The following is a 16,351-nucleotide window of genomic DNA, read 5'->3' on the forward strand; positions in this document are numbered from 1 at the left end:
GCATTTGAGCACTTATGACTCTTGAGAATACTCTGATAGGCACCACAGGGGGCAGAAAAGAAATATCTCTGTATGGTTTTGCCTCAAGGAGTAAAAAGCCTAAGTAAATATTAGAGAAAGCAGGTAGTGAGGGCTGTGCAACGACAAGTGCTAAGAAGTTCACAAGGCACTGGCAAGGGCTCTGCCAAGTGGTTTTAACTGCAGGCACCTGGCACAGACCCTCAACACCTTTCGTGAAGTAAAAGCAAAACCCTTCTCTGTGGAGCCCCCAATCCTCTTTCTCCTTCCCTCACCCAGTTTTAACTCTTGCCCTACGCCAAACTCAGCAGCTCCCACTGTCTGTCTCCAAAGTCCCAATCCCTTAGCTCAAGCCCAGCCCTTCACCATGTAGTCCACAGCTTACCATCCAGTGTACCCCAAAAACGTGACACCAAATCTCCTATAGGCACCAAATCTACTTCCCACTGTCCCATGCCGGTACCCAAAACTCCCAAACAGAATGCTATGTTTGAGTTCTTCTGTTTTTCAAGCTTCTGGTCCTGCCCCCTATGCTTCCCATGGCTTAGCAGACAAGCAACACTTTCTAATTTGCAGCTTTTACACTGCTGCAAACTTGGAAGACCAGAAAACTAAAACTAATCCTGTTTGCCTAAAAACTATTTCATCCTTCAGGACCTGCCCAACTTTCAACTCCTCTGTGCTTCCCTGGCCCTCCTGTCCCCTGAATTCGTGCTGACATCTATATATTTCTAGTGAGTGTCAAAAAGACATCTCTAACACTTCCCTAATGACTCTGTCAGAGCTGGATTTTATATATATCTAAGACAGGGTTCCTTGAAAGCAGGCCCAATACCTTTCCCATTATGTAGCAGAGCAAGCACATTTTCTGAGTTTAATCTATAGTGTAAAACATAAGCTGACGCGCTGGAGCTCAGGCACTGTGCTAGGTACAAAATTTCCTTGTTATCTGAGGGAAGCTCTTCAAGTAGTCTGTTAGCTTCTCAATACATAGAAGCTGTGTGACATTTATTTTGACTTCCTGGAAACCAACTAACTTCTGGTTCTCAGCTGCACTGTGAAAATATGGGGATGCCAGAGAGCAGAGATGCAGAGAGTAGTAGTATTAAATATGGTCAACGCTAAAAATCAAGTGAAGAGCACAGCATGGACTCTTGACTTCCCTTACTTAATATTTTTACAACACACTAAACAGTCTTCAATCTCCCTTAGGAGTTGGACTAGTTGATAATTACCTGGCTTCGATTAAGTTCCCTCTTCATAAATAGCAACTCTAAGTGCCATAAATGATGTTTAGGAAAAACAGACACACCAGTGACTCTTGGAACTGGATTATTCATCCTTGGATAACAAACCGGAAGGCTGAGGAATGCCTGCCTGCAGTCAACCTCACCAGAAAGATTTGGTAACAGACCTGCAGTATCACACTCAGATGTGATTCTCCAGGCTTTGGCTTTCTCTGACCTGCCTGATATGCAAAGGGCCTCAACTATTTAAAGCATTACATTAAAAAGTCATGTTTTTACACTGACCCAAACGTTGGTAGGCTCCAAGAACAACAAAGCAGGACTTACTGCCATTGTCGTCAGAATCCTCACTGCTGCTGGGAAGGCGACCTCGTTTCATGATCTCCCCGGGAAACAGCAGGCAGCCTGCAAAGCAATGAGACAGCACTTAACCCAAGATGATAATACACAATCATCAAGTTGTGCTTCAGATAGCAGCCCAGGATTTATAGCATACAAAAGCAAACAATCGGCTTTAAGGAGCATTTGCATTGTAAACAGTAAAAAGACCAAGGATACATAATTGGGCACAATCATTAACAGGACAGGTTCAAAACCAAGGGGGAAGGGGTGGAGAAGTCAAGTATCAATAGGTCTCCCAAAGGTGCCAGGTTTCTCTCTAGTTCCAGTTGACATTATCACTACCAACTACTCCAGGAGTCTTTTTAGCTGACTGGCGGCAAGCACTGCAGGAAAAAAAAAAACCCGCGGCAATGAGCACAGTGATTCCTCACTACAGACAGATTCATATTTTACGTGTGTATATGGGGGATGGGGATGAGGCTGTGCCTGAATGTGTGAATATTTACACTGCACTGGGCAGGATTATGCTTCTCAGGCAAATTTTGCTAAAATAATCCTAAAAGCCAAATAATCTGGAGTTCTAGGAACAAAACAAACGGGGGATTGGGAAAGCAAATACCTCCTCCAGCCATCTCCAACCCCTCAGCATTCACTGCTGGAACAGAAAGGGACCAGACATATAATTTCTGATCCAGCTCCCTCCCCTTTACTCATGAGAAAACTGAAGCCAAAAAGTTTAAGCAGCAACTTGCCCAAGGTCACACTGTAAGCAGGAGCTTCGAATTCCAAAACCAGTTTCACTGCACTTGACCCACCTCCTTATAGCCTGGTCCAACCAACCTAACTTAGCCAGACACCTGGCCAGCCTTGCTGACTCCTTCCAGATGATAAAAGGCCTCCAGCACCACCAGGTAAGAGAATGACTGCACTCAGGAAAAGAGAGCAGTGGACCAAGATTAAGAGCCAGTCAATGAACTTTATAAGTCATACGGTCTTAATCACACAGGCAGATCTCTAAAGAAATCCAAAAAGCTTTTCCAAACTGAAATTACTAATCACCTTGACATTTTTAGGACGCTGATCTTACTGCAGAGCAATGATTCTCAATGAAGGAGGAAGGCTTTTCAAGTCAGAAGTAGCCACCTAGCCCCTCAGAAAAGTACATCCCAAGTTCCCCTTCACTGGGAATCACAGCATTAGAACGTGGTGTGTTTCCCAGAGTGCGGCACACAGGCATGGTGTGGAGCAAAATGTGGAGAACCACCATGTTAGAACAAGACAGAAATTAGAAACCCAAAGCTCCACTCTAAATGGACCTAGAAAAGAGACCAAAAAAAGCAAAAAATACATCATACTGTTCCCAACTACCAACAAACACACCTATATAATTGACTCAAATATTCAGGCCCCTAATCTAGAATTCCAGCATTTCACATTTTCTTTCTGAGACACTTGCCAGTTAAGGTTTGTGAGTTTTTGTTTACCAACTGACTCTTCAATAGAAGAATTTACCAAGTGGAAGCCCAGGAGTCATGATCTGGGCCATGGGCTACGTTATGGGCTAGGGTTTCATACTGTGGGGCTGGGTCACAGTCCTAAAACCCACCCACCCCTTTTCTGCAGAGCCCCCTTCACCCGTAACTAAACACCCAGCAATCTAGAACTTGGCCTGGGGCAAACCCATTCTAGTCAGAAGCTTCCAGAGCAAACACCTGTAGCCCACCTTCCCCCCCACTTGGAATGACTGTCTTCCCTGCCCTGTCACCAGGTGCCAAAAACTGACAGCTAAACTCTCCTCCAACCTTTCAGAGAAGGGAGCCCTCCTCCTGTCCAACAGGAGGCGCAAAGAGAAAAGGGAAAAGCAAAAGACCACACATTCCTAACTAGCTTCTCAGGCCTAGGTTACCAAAGAGCTAGACAGACAGACAGACAGACAGACAGACAGACAAAGGAAGGAAGGAAGGAAGGAAGGAAGGAAGGAAGGAAGGAAGGAAGGAAGGCAGGCAGGCAGGCTACCTAAAGAGGAATTCCTTAAGTTTACGGTGTGACGTGGCACAAGAAGGGTGCAGCTCCCACCTCCTGAGCAGGTGTGTAAGAACTGAGAAGAAAGAGGCAGAGAAAGCCCAGGAAACACTCCCCAGGTAGAAACAAGGAAACCAATGCTGATCATATCTCTACTGATTCAGACAGCTTAAATTTATCTAAGGAAAAGAGCTTGAAGAGCTTAGAATCAGAATATTTTTGAATCAAAAAGCCTTCCCCTCCTAGCCTTCAAACACAACTCGCAGAGAAAGCAGTCACTAAATAAAAAAAGCAAGCACTGGCCAAAATAGAATGATGCTCCTAAACACACTCTCAAGCAAAATTATGCAAGTAAAAGAAGAATAAAAATAGTCTTTTTCTAATGAATTCCATTTTCATCCACCCCAAAAGATCTTAACAAATGAAGGTTGAGAATGAGATACTGTACTTCTCCAAGGAACCTGGCACAATAAAGGGGGGTGGTGCATGGCAGAATTTCTTCCTCTGTGGCTCTAATGTACTTAAACCTTGACATCAGGCTAATTTATCTCACCTGGGGTTACCTGCTACATCAAGAAATCAAAGTACACATTACTATCTTTAAGACACACAATACAGGGGTTGTATGCTTCAAACATCTGTCCAATAAAAGCCAGTGCAAGAAAGTAGAGAGCCCTCACATCATTGCCATTGCTGACTCAGGGCATGGCTGATTATCTGAACAGTGGAAGGATACACAATAACTAATTAAAACTCGGTACACTCCAAAGAAAGCAACAAGAAGGTATTATAGCATATAATGCATGCCACATATATGAATACCTAACATAGAAGGAGGTGCTGCAGGAAAATGACCATTTCTAACCTCATGGAACTTCTGGTCTAGTTGAGGAGCTAGACAAATTCAGTAATGGTGCCTGACAGTGGTAAACACAACGCCCTGTAGGAACAGAGGTTGATGGAGTCAGGGAAAAATTCTGAGCAGAGTCCTGAAGAACAAACAAAGGGGAGATAGCCAAAAATGCAAGCACAACATTTTGGTGGTTGTGCTTTGGTTGAAAAGCATTCAAGTATCCAACGACATACATATAACCTACCATATTACTCTGCACCACATCTTCCCTTTCAGAATCTTACTATTTGCTCATTTCTTTACTAACATACATCCCTTTTTTACCTTATATCCAATTGCCAAAGCTTACTGATTCATAATGTAGGACTCTTTCAAGTTCCCTTAACTTTGCCCCACAGATTTGTCTTCAAACACCTGGATACCTTTAAACACCTCCCTTCCTTTCTCCATGCCCACAATCTCTTACCCCTTCCCATTATCACAATAGTTTAGTCCTGTGAAGTGACCGCATCAAGTCATTCCCTATGCAAATCTCTGTGTTGCACACTTGCAAATGGGTCCAGCCAGAAACTCCTCTGGTGTCTCAAAACTCTACCTAGGTATCTCTCCTAACAACTCCCCCATGGCTAGGCTTGTCTCTGCTGGTCCAGGCCTCTTTTGGTTCTCAGCCTCTGCTAATGCTGGCCTCTTTGCCCTTTCCTCCCTACCTACCCCAATCCCACCTTTCTCAGGGAGTCAGCTCAAAGCCACCAAGCATGGTCCCCCATTCCAATTAAAAGCACCTGCATTCTCTACCACTCATTTCATCTTTCAGAACTTTTTCACCCGACTTTTTAATGTGCTTTCTTTAACAACCAACTCTTGCTTTGCATCATCACTTAAATGTTCCATGTATGTGTCTCTCTAAAAATTTACAATAGGGGCAACTGGGTGGCTCAGTCGGTTGAGCATCTGACTTCAGCCCAGGTCATGATCTCACGGCTTGTGGTTCGAGCCCCGAGTCAGGCTCTGTGCTGACAGCTCAGAGCCTGGAGCCTGCTTTGGATTCTGTGTCTCCCTCTCTCTCTGTCGTCCCTCCCCTGCTCGTGCACTCCGTCTCTCTCTCAAAAATAAACATTTAAAAAAAATTAAAAAATAAAATAAAAATTTACAATAAATTGGTCAGAACAGAAATCTTCTTTAGTTAAATATGAAATAAAGACATCGCAGAGAGGGTACCAAGCCAAACACAGCCTCACAGCGCAGCTACAAGAAGACGCACCAGGAACTCTGGTCCAGTCCTCACCCAGACATTCTGCCCAGTTTCATCAAAACTGACTCAAAGTGATTACTCAAAATGATGCCACTTACACTCAAAGTGTCCATTTGCCATGAGAAGCATAACACCTAAGCAGACTTATTATTAGTACTTATTATTAGGCATTTGGGATTTTGTCCAAAAAGAGGAAGCCTACCTAGGAAGCCTGATTATAATAAGAACATGGCCTGGAAAGGCCAACTAAGAGGAGCCCGTTGGCCAAAGACCCTGGCTAGATCAGTCAAGTGACAATCCTTTGGCACCTCCATCTCCACTGCAGGGTGGGATGTGCCAAGACAACTAGGCACAAGTGGTGGCTGCTCAGGGCACCACCTCCTCAGGAAACACGGGCACTATTTATACTACAATCCCTACTGAGATTACAAGTAAATCACTTTCCTTCGATCTCGTGTGTCACACAGATTAAAACCAGTAGACTAGTATGTTAATTCGATTAAATCTGTATTGAGTTGGATACCCAAGATATGGTGAACAAGATATGAAATGGCCCATGGGAAGACACAGCAAGCAAATAACTGGACAAGTAGCTTCAGTGTGGTAACTGCAGCAAAGGTTACAGGACTACCATTCACAGGACTATGGTGGGGCATGGGACACATAAACGAGATAACAAGGTGCCTCAAAACCTTAAAATTTAAGTTTCCTTAGATTGAAACTGCGGGGGAAAAAAACATCAGCATGCACGAAGTTAGAGCAGCCATCAGCTGAAGGAACCCATCCCCAAGGTGGCTCAGGAATTTGAAAAAAGAGTGAACAAGTTCAGTGACCTGGGTGTGGTCCCAGGGAGGCATGACTGGTATGTGATTCTAAGGAAGAAAAAATGAGAAATGACTTCAGGGATAAGGAGTGAAGGGTTTGACAAAAGAATATGATTAAGAATTTGACGATTGTTTATTCAGTGCTATTCCTGGGAAACAGGGGCGATTTGAGGAAAATAAACTGTCCAGTTACTTGAATTACTCTCTGGCAGAACATGGACCATTTATTTATCAGGCCATAAACTCTACAGTTACAATAAGGATTACACCCCAGTGATTTTAATTATCTTATGGCTCATATGCAGAAAGTCAGGTTTCTTCCTCAGTGTCTATTTTATCCATTATGTTTCATTCTTGTTTATTTCACTCTAAAGTTATAGAAGGTACTCAAATACCTCTAACTACTCTGTGTTACCATCTAATGCAATCCTATGTATTAAAATAACCTGTTGGATGAATGATTGAGTTACACATAAACTGAATCCAATGCTCACTGGGCTTTATAGAATGAGATGCTTTCACTTTAGTATCTAATTGACCCTTAACTGGAGTTACTTCTGTCACATTATTTTTAAATTTACTGGTGTCCTTCCATTTCTTGTCAAAGTTAATCTAATACCTAAATGTACGATATTTTAAAATGTATTTAGAAAATGTGTAATATAAAAATGTATATAAAAAATATTTTCAGACACCAAGTCATCTTTACATAAAAAGTATTTTATAATGAGCTACTTCCTTACCGTTCTGTTTGCTAAGTTCATATAATTTGAATTATTATTTTTAAATATCATGCAACTGACAGTTTGATTCCTAAGTTACTGATCATTGAATAACCCTCCCATAAAAAAGACTTATATTTTCTTAATAGGTCACCGTCTTATCTTCTATGGAGTACACAGTACCCAATGTAACCAAGTATCCAAATATAATAATGACCTACACTTCACAGTAATTTTCTGTTCCTCAAATGAATGTGAAAGAAACCCAGCTAGTTTCTTACCTGTTTTTAAAGACAACATTAATTGCTCAGAAGTTTTTCAAATTGGCAACATTATTTAGTTCATATACTCACTAACAGTCTAAAAATACTAGAGTGACTATAACTCAAACCCAGCTTTCTTACTTTAAGCAGAGTTTTATCTGGTCAAAAAAAAGTCATATATTTGATTTAACTGACAAACTGCTTAGATCTTAAGTGTTAAAGTTTTAACCTTGTCTAAATATTTCAAACCCCCAAAAGCAACTTTTAAAAATGTCTTTCATGTCATACATCAAAATCTGTTTAAAAAATGCTGCCCAAGCTACCATAGAGCCTTTGCAAAGATGTCACACTTGAAAATATTCAGTGGAAACTTGTTTATTTTAGCAATAAATAACCACCTCTCCCAAAAAAAGATTGTAACTGACCAGATAATCATGACTACAATATTCATTCCTACAAACATCACTAATGAAGCCCAAGTGCTATAACACATTAGTTCACTGTAAATTCTTCATAAATGATTTGTAAACTCGGTCTTTTAAAGTCAACAGAAACATTGTTTAAGATTTTAAAGAATTTATATATTTGAGTGGTTCTAAATGAATCACAAGCAGCTCCCATTTGCCAATTTATAAATAATCCAATCCCTGCTTATGAGAGCCCTAAAAACAATCAGACCCCTCCCAAGTCTCTGTAATCACTGACTCAATTAGAGTCAGCAACTGAAGAGCAGCTATGACAAAACACTGTAATCATTTGTATTTAGAATTTTTTTTTAACTTCTCTTGACATGGGAATGAATGAATTCACACCAGAACTTAATAAAGGCAGTCAGTCACCATGGCCTCCCATCTCGAGCTTCTATCCCTATTTCCATCTACTAAGAATTCTTTTTTGTTAGATCTACATGTTCAGATATGGAAAGATGCCAGAGACACATTAAGAAACACAAGCAAACTGCAAGGGCGGGGGGGACCTGAAATATAGGCCCATTTACATATAAAAGGGACAAAAGAAGAGAGTATATATACACACCAATTGCTTGCTTATTCATTTCTGGAAGAACATAAAGGATACTAATAATGGTGTTTACTTCTGAGAAATGTGACCAAAGTGTTCCAGATAGAATAGGTTGAGAACTTTTACTTCTCTTTATGACCTTTTATATGACTTTTAATTGCTTAGCCATGATCCTGTCCTATGTTTATAATAGTAAAGATTTAAATTCCAAAACCATTCTTCCCTGGGAAGACCCTGGGAGCACAACTTTTGAGTCCCATGCAAAGCACCAGCCTAAAATAAGCAGCCAGCAATAAACTATGTATCCCCCACCTCCTTCCTGATAAGATGGGGTACCAAATGCTTTTGTCTGGCTTCTAAAGAATGTTTGATGGAATAGTACAGAAGGAAAAAAGTAGAAAAGGTAATAGGATAATACCATAAAATGCTAGTTATCACACACTATTTACTTCAAAAGCAAAAGTTTTACAACACATAATAGCCATTACCAGTAGAAGCTCACTAAAAATAAGAATAGAAAAACCCTAACCTAGACAGGAAAACTAGAGTTTAAACTACCTTTAAAGAATAAACATTCAACTTCCTATCCATTTCAAGAGTAGTACTATTTTGGAAAAAAATAAAAATAAAAAAGCTACATTCCAGAGATGGCGACCAAATAGGCCATTTCCTCCACCCATGGCAGGCATGGTTAATAAATTGAGTCATTCTTTTCCACAAGCCCAGACATGACTTCAGAATCCTCCTTAACACAGTGCTACCACTCAGTCAGAATTCATATGAGATAAAGCCCCTATTTGCCCCATATTCTTACTCCTCTTTACATACTGTTTTTGACAATTACCAGGGAAAACTGAAGTTTTTTTTCTAAAGCACTCACTGAAATCAGAAATTTGTGATCCAGTCTGCCCTAGGGTCTCTGAACCAAATCCTAATGTACATAATATATAAAAATACCCACGCAAATTAGGTCAAAGTCTAAAAGCCCACTGAAGGATAACACTTAAAAAAACCGAAGTGTTAACAGCAGATAGTTTCTGCATGAACCAAGGTAAGAGTAAGGAGGGAAAGGAGTCTGTCTACAAGCCTTTCCTTGGAAGAGTAAGTCAATAAATGCAAAGTGTCTACAGGGTAATTTTAAAAGAGTTTTAAACGCTCAAACCAGATGTTCCTATACAGGATATACAAAGCAGCTCCTGCAGAAACCAGACTCAACCAGCTAATGACAATTACACTGTGCACAGATTGAAATGCAGCTGTTTTGAGGAACTTTGTTCCTTGATTATAGCCGGTTGTTAGAAACTATCAGTTACCACTAACAATGTTAAGTCACCAAAAATTTTTAAAGTACTGTTAAAAAGACAAAAAAAATGACTCCCAATGTTGCATATTAGAAGACCTAGATAGCACACTTTACTAAAAACACCTTTACACATCTCAGTTACATATGAAGACAAACATTTCACCATAATTGCACAAGTCTTGTTATTATGGTCATTGAAACATACAGATGATTTCAAAACCTAGGAGCAAGGTCTCCAGAAGTATTCTGAGTTCAAGGCTAAAAGGAGTCTCACCCCATGGATTGGGTCTATAGGAAATCTTCCCAAAAGAAACCCATAAATAATCACAGCACTACAAAACATTTCAGAGATAATTTAATCCACTTTTCCTAATTTTAAAGAGATGTACATAGAATTCTGGAGAGGTTGACCAGCATGAGCAAAGACACACACACACACAGGTCTAGAGCAAAGCCAGTCTCCAAACAAAAGACCAGTTCCCAAAGTGAGCAGGCATTCCAAAGCCAGCCACCTCCTCCCAGGTGAGTAGACCACAAGCTTCCCCCACTCCTGGATGTACTGTGATTTTGAAAGACGTTATCTAAAGGATTAAAGCCATTTACTATATATTATCAGACAACTAAAATATAATCCATGAAAAACAATCTGTTAAGTAAGAAACTGAAACTGGTTTCCTGGCAAGCTGATAGGAAGACGGCTGTAAGTCCCACTCGACCTGGTAGAGCAGAGTGTGCTAGTTTTCTGAACACTAATCAGAGGGGTGTGAGTCCTCCGAACAGCAGGTATTGGCTTCTGAGTGGTCGAACACACACATCCTACTTGGAGAGAAGTTATCTCCCTCTGTAGGGAACTCCAGTTTATAATGCATGTTCCCTTACACAGGACTTCTTGGCCTGGCCCCCTTGAGGGTGTGACTCCCTAAGTGTGCTTTCCCAGATACACAAGGGCCCAGGTTATAAATTCTATCCTCAAAGGGGATCTAAGAACCAAAAAGTTAAGAGCCACAGCCCTCAGACTAGCAAACTCCCTCCACATTTATCAAACAAACTTTTAATTTCAACTTATTTTCAGGTTCCTACCAGAAAGGTAACTTAGCCCCAGCAGAAGTAATCTTGGTGACTAGGTAATGCTGAGTCTCACTGTAAAAATCAAAGTTTCACAGCTTGTTTTTGTCCACCCCCTGAACTAAAAATGGTTTTTACATATTTAAATTGGGGGTGGGGGAGATCAAAAGGACATCTCATGACACATAAAAATTAAACAGAATTCAAAATTTCAGTGTCCACAAATAAAGTCTGATTGTTTTCACACTTCAAAAAGCAGAGTTAAACAGTTTTAACAGAGACCATAAGACCCACAAAGCCTAAAATATTTACTATCTTATGTGGCCCTTTCCAAAAAGTTTACTGATCTCTGCCACAAATCAACATACTGGCAGTATGTTTATAAACCAGCATTATGTAGGATCAGTGAAATGTAAATCATGACCAGGTCCTGGGCAAACACATGCCTTAAAGCTTACAAAGTTAAGGATCAGGCACACTCGTTCCTTTAGAAGTTTTTAACTAGAACAGGTAAGACTGAAAAGAGGAAAAGCAGTGCAGGATGCTCTAAGCCACTTAAATAAAAGCCATGTCTAGAAACCTGTGAATTTTCTCAAACCCTTGAAACTCCTACTTGGAGCCAATGTATACTAAATTATAAAAACTTCTAACAAGCTTCTTACCTGACTTTCAAGCCAGTAACACAATAAGCAAAAAAAAAACCTGTTTTGACAGGCTTTTTTTTTTAACATTTATTCATTTTTGAGAGACTGAGGCACAGCACAAGCAAAGGAGGGACCGAGAGAGACAGCGACACAGAATCCGAAGCAGGTCCAGGCTCTGAGCTGTCAGCACAGAGCCCAATGCGGGGCTCAAACCCACGAACCACGAGATCACGACCTGAGCCAAAGTCAGACACATAACCAACTGAGCCACTCAGTGGTGTAAAAGGATCACAGAAAAATCATAAAAAGAACTCACCAAAACTTAAACACTACACTGGTATCCAAGAATACATTTAAATTAAAGTATTCCCCCAAATCCCTGAAATGGCATGCAAATTTCAGCGCATCTTGATTTTTCTGGGAGAGGTTCCACAGGTCTCAGATCTTAAGTTTATCCTTCACTTAAAAAAGTTACAAGCTACTAGTAGTCAGCCTACACATCTTAAGTGCATCATTAGATTTCAATGCTGAAATAACTGAGGCTTGTAAAGATGGTCATGAGTAATCAAAAAAAAAAAATCTCAAAATCATGTTTAGTATTCTTTGTGTTAAACAAAAGCAAACCATGCAACTTGGCTCCAACTCCAGCAACTTGTTAACCTTACCAATTCTTGTTCCTTACCCTAGAGTAAGGAGTAAAGAAAAAAAAAATACTCGTTTTATTCTTTTTTTGGACTCTTACCACTGAAATCTTCACTTAAATGCTAAGAAACTTGGAAGCTGTCATGAGATTTAATAAAATCTCCTATGCAGACCTTAAATAATCAATACTATATATACATAAATTACTGCCAATTGTGAGCCCTTTTAAAACAAGAGAGTGGGGCGCCTGGGTGGCTCAGTCGGTTGAGCGTCCAACTTCAGCTCAGGTCATGATCTCCCAGTCTATGAGTTCCGAGCCCCGTGTCGGGCTCTGTGCTGACAGCTCAGAGCCTGGAGCCTGCTTCAGATTCTGTGTCTCCCTCTCTCTCTGCCCCTCCCCTGTTCATGCTCTGTCTCTCTCTGTCAAAAATAAATAAACATTTAAAAATAATAAAAAATAAAACAAGAGAAAATTGTGGTTTAATTCCTTCAACAAACAAGCCCAAAAAAACCCAAGGTTTTAAAAATGAACTTACTTCAACAATCCTCTGTCAATTAATTATGTTTTGACTCTACCTGGAGAATCAAAAGCAAAAAGTAAATACTGGACTGGTTTTAGAGTAATCAAAAGCTAGATCCTGAACATCTGTTAAGTGCACATAATATACCATTGGTCTGGAGTTAGTAAAGGATTCTGAACGGAAATTCCCCAGCAACTAAGCTTTTCATTCCAGGTCTAGCAATATTTTTGTTGCTTTCAGGTGAGGAAAAGACATCCTTAATAAGCATTCAAGGCTTAGGGCAGATAAGGCCACAATAACATGGCCAGAGTCAGGAGCAATATCCTCTCAGGCTAGATTTTCTCTGTGGACTCTGGATACTTGACCCTAAGCTAAACCTGCAGACAAGATACCACTTCCACTCAAAGGTAAAAAGGCCCTAAGGCCACCCTGGCATATTTTAGGAATGCAGGGTAACTTTACTCCATCTGAGTCCACAACTGCAAAAACATCAAAACATACACCCCTCACAATCATAAACCAATACTTTTATACAAGTACACCAGGTAAATGGCAATAAACTCTCAAGTCTCAACTTTCTGAAATATCATATACAATAAATAGTAAACATATTGTCTAAATTTTAAATACATGAGCTGCGACATCTTGAAAATGGAGAAAACAGGGGCGCCTGGGTGGCGCAGTCGGTTAAGCGTCCGACTTCAGCCAGGTCACGATCTCGCGGTCCGTGAGTTCGAGCCCCGCGTCAGGCTCTGGGCTGACGGCTCAGAGCCTGGAGCCTGTTTCCGATTCTGTGTCTCCCTCTCTCTCTGCCCCTCCCCGTTCATGCTCTGTCTCTCTCTGTCCCAAAAATAAATAAACGTTGAAAAAAAAAATTAAAAAAAAAAAAAAAAAGAAAATGGAGAAAACAGACTGAACACTAAAACTTTCAAGGAAGTAACTTACTGTCTCAGGAATTAAAACACTTCCCCAATTAAAGTTCCTACCAGGCTTCTGATACTATCTGATAAACTAATAACTCCAAGCAAAGCCACTTTTAATGTAAAAACTTTAAAAAGCAGCACCTGGGTGGCTCAGTCAGTTAACTTCCCAACTTCTGATTTCAGCTCAAGTCATGACCTTTTATAGTCATTGAGATCAAGCACCAGAATCAGCACCAGAGTCAGCTCCGTGCTGAGCACAGAGCCTGCTTGGAATTCTCTACCTCTCTCTCTCTCTGCCCCTCCCCCTCTTGGGCACAGACACATTCTCAAGATAAACATTAAGAAAATTTTTGTAATTAATTTAAAAAAATTAAAAGCTATTGTTGAATGTGGTGCCAATGTTTTAACTTACAGGGAGGGAATGAAAGAAGTTTAACACAGGCATAACTGTCTGAAATTAGCCAAACTTTCTGATGCCAACCCAAATAAAAAGCAAGACGAACTGGTCAAGATGGTCAACTCTATTAACCTTGTGGGGAAACTGGGTTTATAATGCAAATCCTGACAGTTAACTGTAATAGTATAATGGATGTCCCCCAATACTAAAGGACAGAAGAGCTCCACCAACAGGAAGTAAGCAAACTCTGAGATTCATATGCCTCTACCTAACTCCTGAAAAATCCTAGATATAGGACATTAGCGTTTGATATTTTGATGTTTGCTCTTCCAACTTCCTCAGTACTGAAACAGAAACAGTTAATAATTCTTTTCCCAACAAGCCTGCAGACAAATACATCAGGCAAATTTCTCTAAAGTATTTTTCAAGCAGATAATTTCTAAATCTAAAACCCAAATTATAACGTTATTTTCATTTCCAACTTTTTTAAAATCCAGTCATGATTAATTCCAAAGGCTTGACTCCTCAATGTCAGAGGTTCTGTCAAAAAGTAACTACAGATTAAAATCTACTTACGGAAAATAATAACCAGATGCGATAAATGATCCTCAGCTGGACAGTATTAATTTAGACAAAGCTGCTCTGTTATATTTTAGGGCTAACTGCGGAAATCTGAATATATCTCAGTAATAAAGGAGATGAAAATTTACCAAGCTGGCCAAGGAGTGGGGGGAACCTCCTTATAGACCTGTATACAGTATGATTTCATTTCCATTAAAACATATATACACACACATAGACAATTATCCATAAAGTGATATAGTAGTGATCTCTGGGTGGTAGGAATGTGTTATTATATTTGCCTCTCCGTATTTTCTAATTTCCAACAATGTACATGTAACACCACCTCTGTAATAATACGTGAAGCCACTAAGGGCTCCTTAAAGTCAAAAAACAGTAATTATTAAGTGCCTACTATAGATAAGTCACATGGAGATAGGCTTTTATTCCAAGTCCTCCTAGTTTTTAGCTAATATACTTCCCCCCAGGCCTCTGAGCTAAGCAACAGCTCATTTTAAAATATAACATTTCCTTAAACTCCTAACAGTTTTTTTTCCTCTCATCTCACTTTCAGGCACACTTACCATTTTTCAGTTTTCTCATTACAGCTCTTCTTTCAACTTTAGTAACTAATATGAAACTAAAATGCTCATGAACTTCTTTCCTTTTAAGTGAACATATATCTAGCTTTATCATAGATAAAATTTCTGTGGCAACCCATCCAACTATCTTACTACAAAGCAGCTTACCATTCTAAGACAGAATCAAGTTCAAGTTCTACTGCATATCAGGAAACTCCCTTTATGTCTGGCTGTATAAAAAAAAAAAGGGGGGGGGGGGAAGGGGCCCCTGGGTGGCTCAGACCAGTTAACAGTCTGACTCTTGGTTTCTTCTCAGGTCATTATCTAGCGGTTCATGGGTTCCAGGCCCACTTTGGTCTCAGTGATGCCAGCACGGAGGCTGCTTGGGGTTCGTTCTCTCCCTCTCTCTCACACGTGCGCATGTATACACTAAATAAACTTAAAAATAAAAGGAGATACGGGGAAACAAAACACTTAGCTGTAAACTGTATCTGTTGCAGACCTGAAAATGCCGAGTCCTATACAAACATAAAAATACACAAACTTAAAGAAAAGCAAAATACCAATCAGGAAACTCATCTGACTTAAAAGTGACATTAAATGAGACCGAAATATTTGGAATAAGAGCAATAAAATTCTGGGTTGCAGATATTTGTCAGAAAGTGTCACCCACAAAACATCCTCTGTGTCTCTAACATGTGTTGCCCATTCCACTAGTATTGTGTTTAAAATGTTAAATCAGTGTAAACATGGTTATAATGAACTCTTCCTTTATCTACCTATAAGTGATTAAATCTTGATTAGCTGTGATTGATCAAAATACAACTTACTATAGTAATCGCTAACCAGTGATGGTCCACCACTACTAAACCAGCTTTCAAGGAAATAATTTCCTTGTACCTTAAAACTAGTTCATCAGCTTTGAAAGATAACAGCCTTGGGCTACCAGTAACTAAAAAGCAAGGCTTTCACAGTGGGTTTCCTGAAACACAAAAATAGTACACCTAATAACCTTTGGGAAAGAAGCCCCTAAAGTGTTCCCTCTTGAACAGAGTAAACGGGGGGCTGCAGACCCTCGCCCCAGGTGGGCGAGGTGGGGCGCCTGTCTCCTCGTTACTAGAAAGCCAGCCAAAGCAGCTTGTAAACGGTCT

General features: G+C 40.1%; 1 protein-coding gene across 13 annotated transcripts in view; it reads right to left on the reverse strand.

Moving 5' to 3' along the window:
- The window catches only part of JADE1 (jade family PHD finger 1), a 59,895-nt gene that overhangs the window by 40,442 nt on the left and 3,102 nt on the right, over positions 1-16,351 (reverse strand). For all 13 annotated transcript variants that reach the window (XM_086704237.1, XM_086704232.1, XM_086704236.1 and 10 more), the window contains one exon: positions 1,593-1,670. In XM_086704237.1, the coding sequence (XP_086560363.1) occupies positions 1,593-1,598 (6 nt within the window). In that variant the 5' untranslated portion in view covers positions 1,599-1,670. Of the gene's footprint in view, positions 1-1,592; positions 1,671-16,351 lie in introns of those variants that run through there.

This window comes from Puma concolor, chromosome B1 (genome assembly GCF_028749965.1).
Source record: "Puma concolor isolate L17-30 chromosome B1, mPumCon1.1.hap2, whole genome shotgun sequence".
In the NCBI taxonomy this organism is placed as follows: Eukaryota; Metazoa; Chordata; class Mammalia; order Carnivora; family Felidae; genus Puma; species Puma concolor.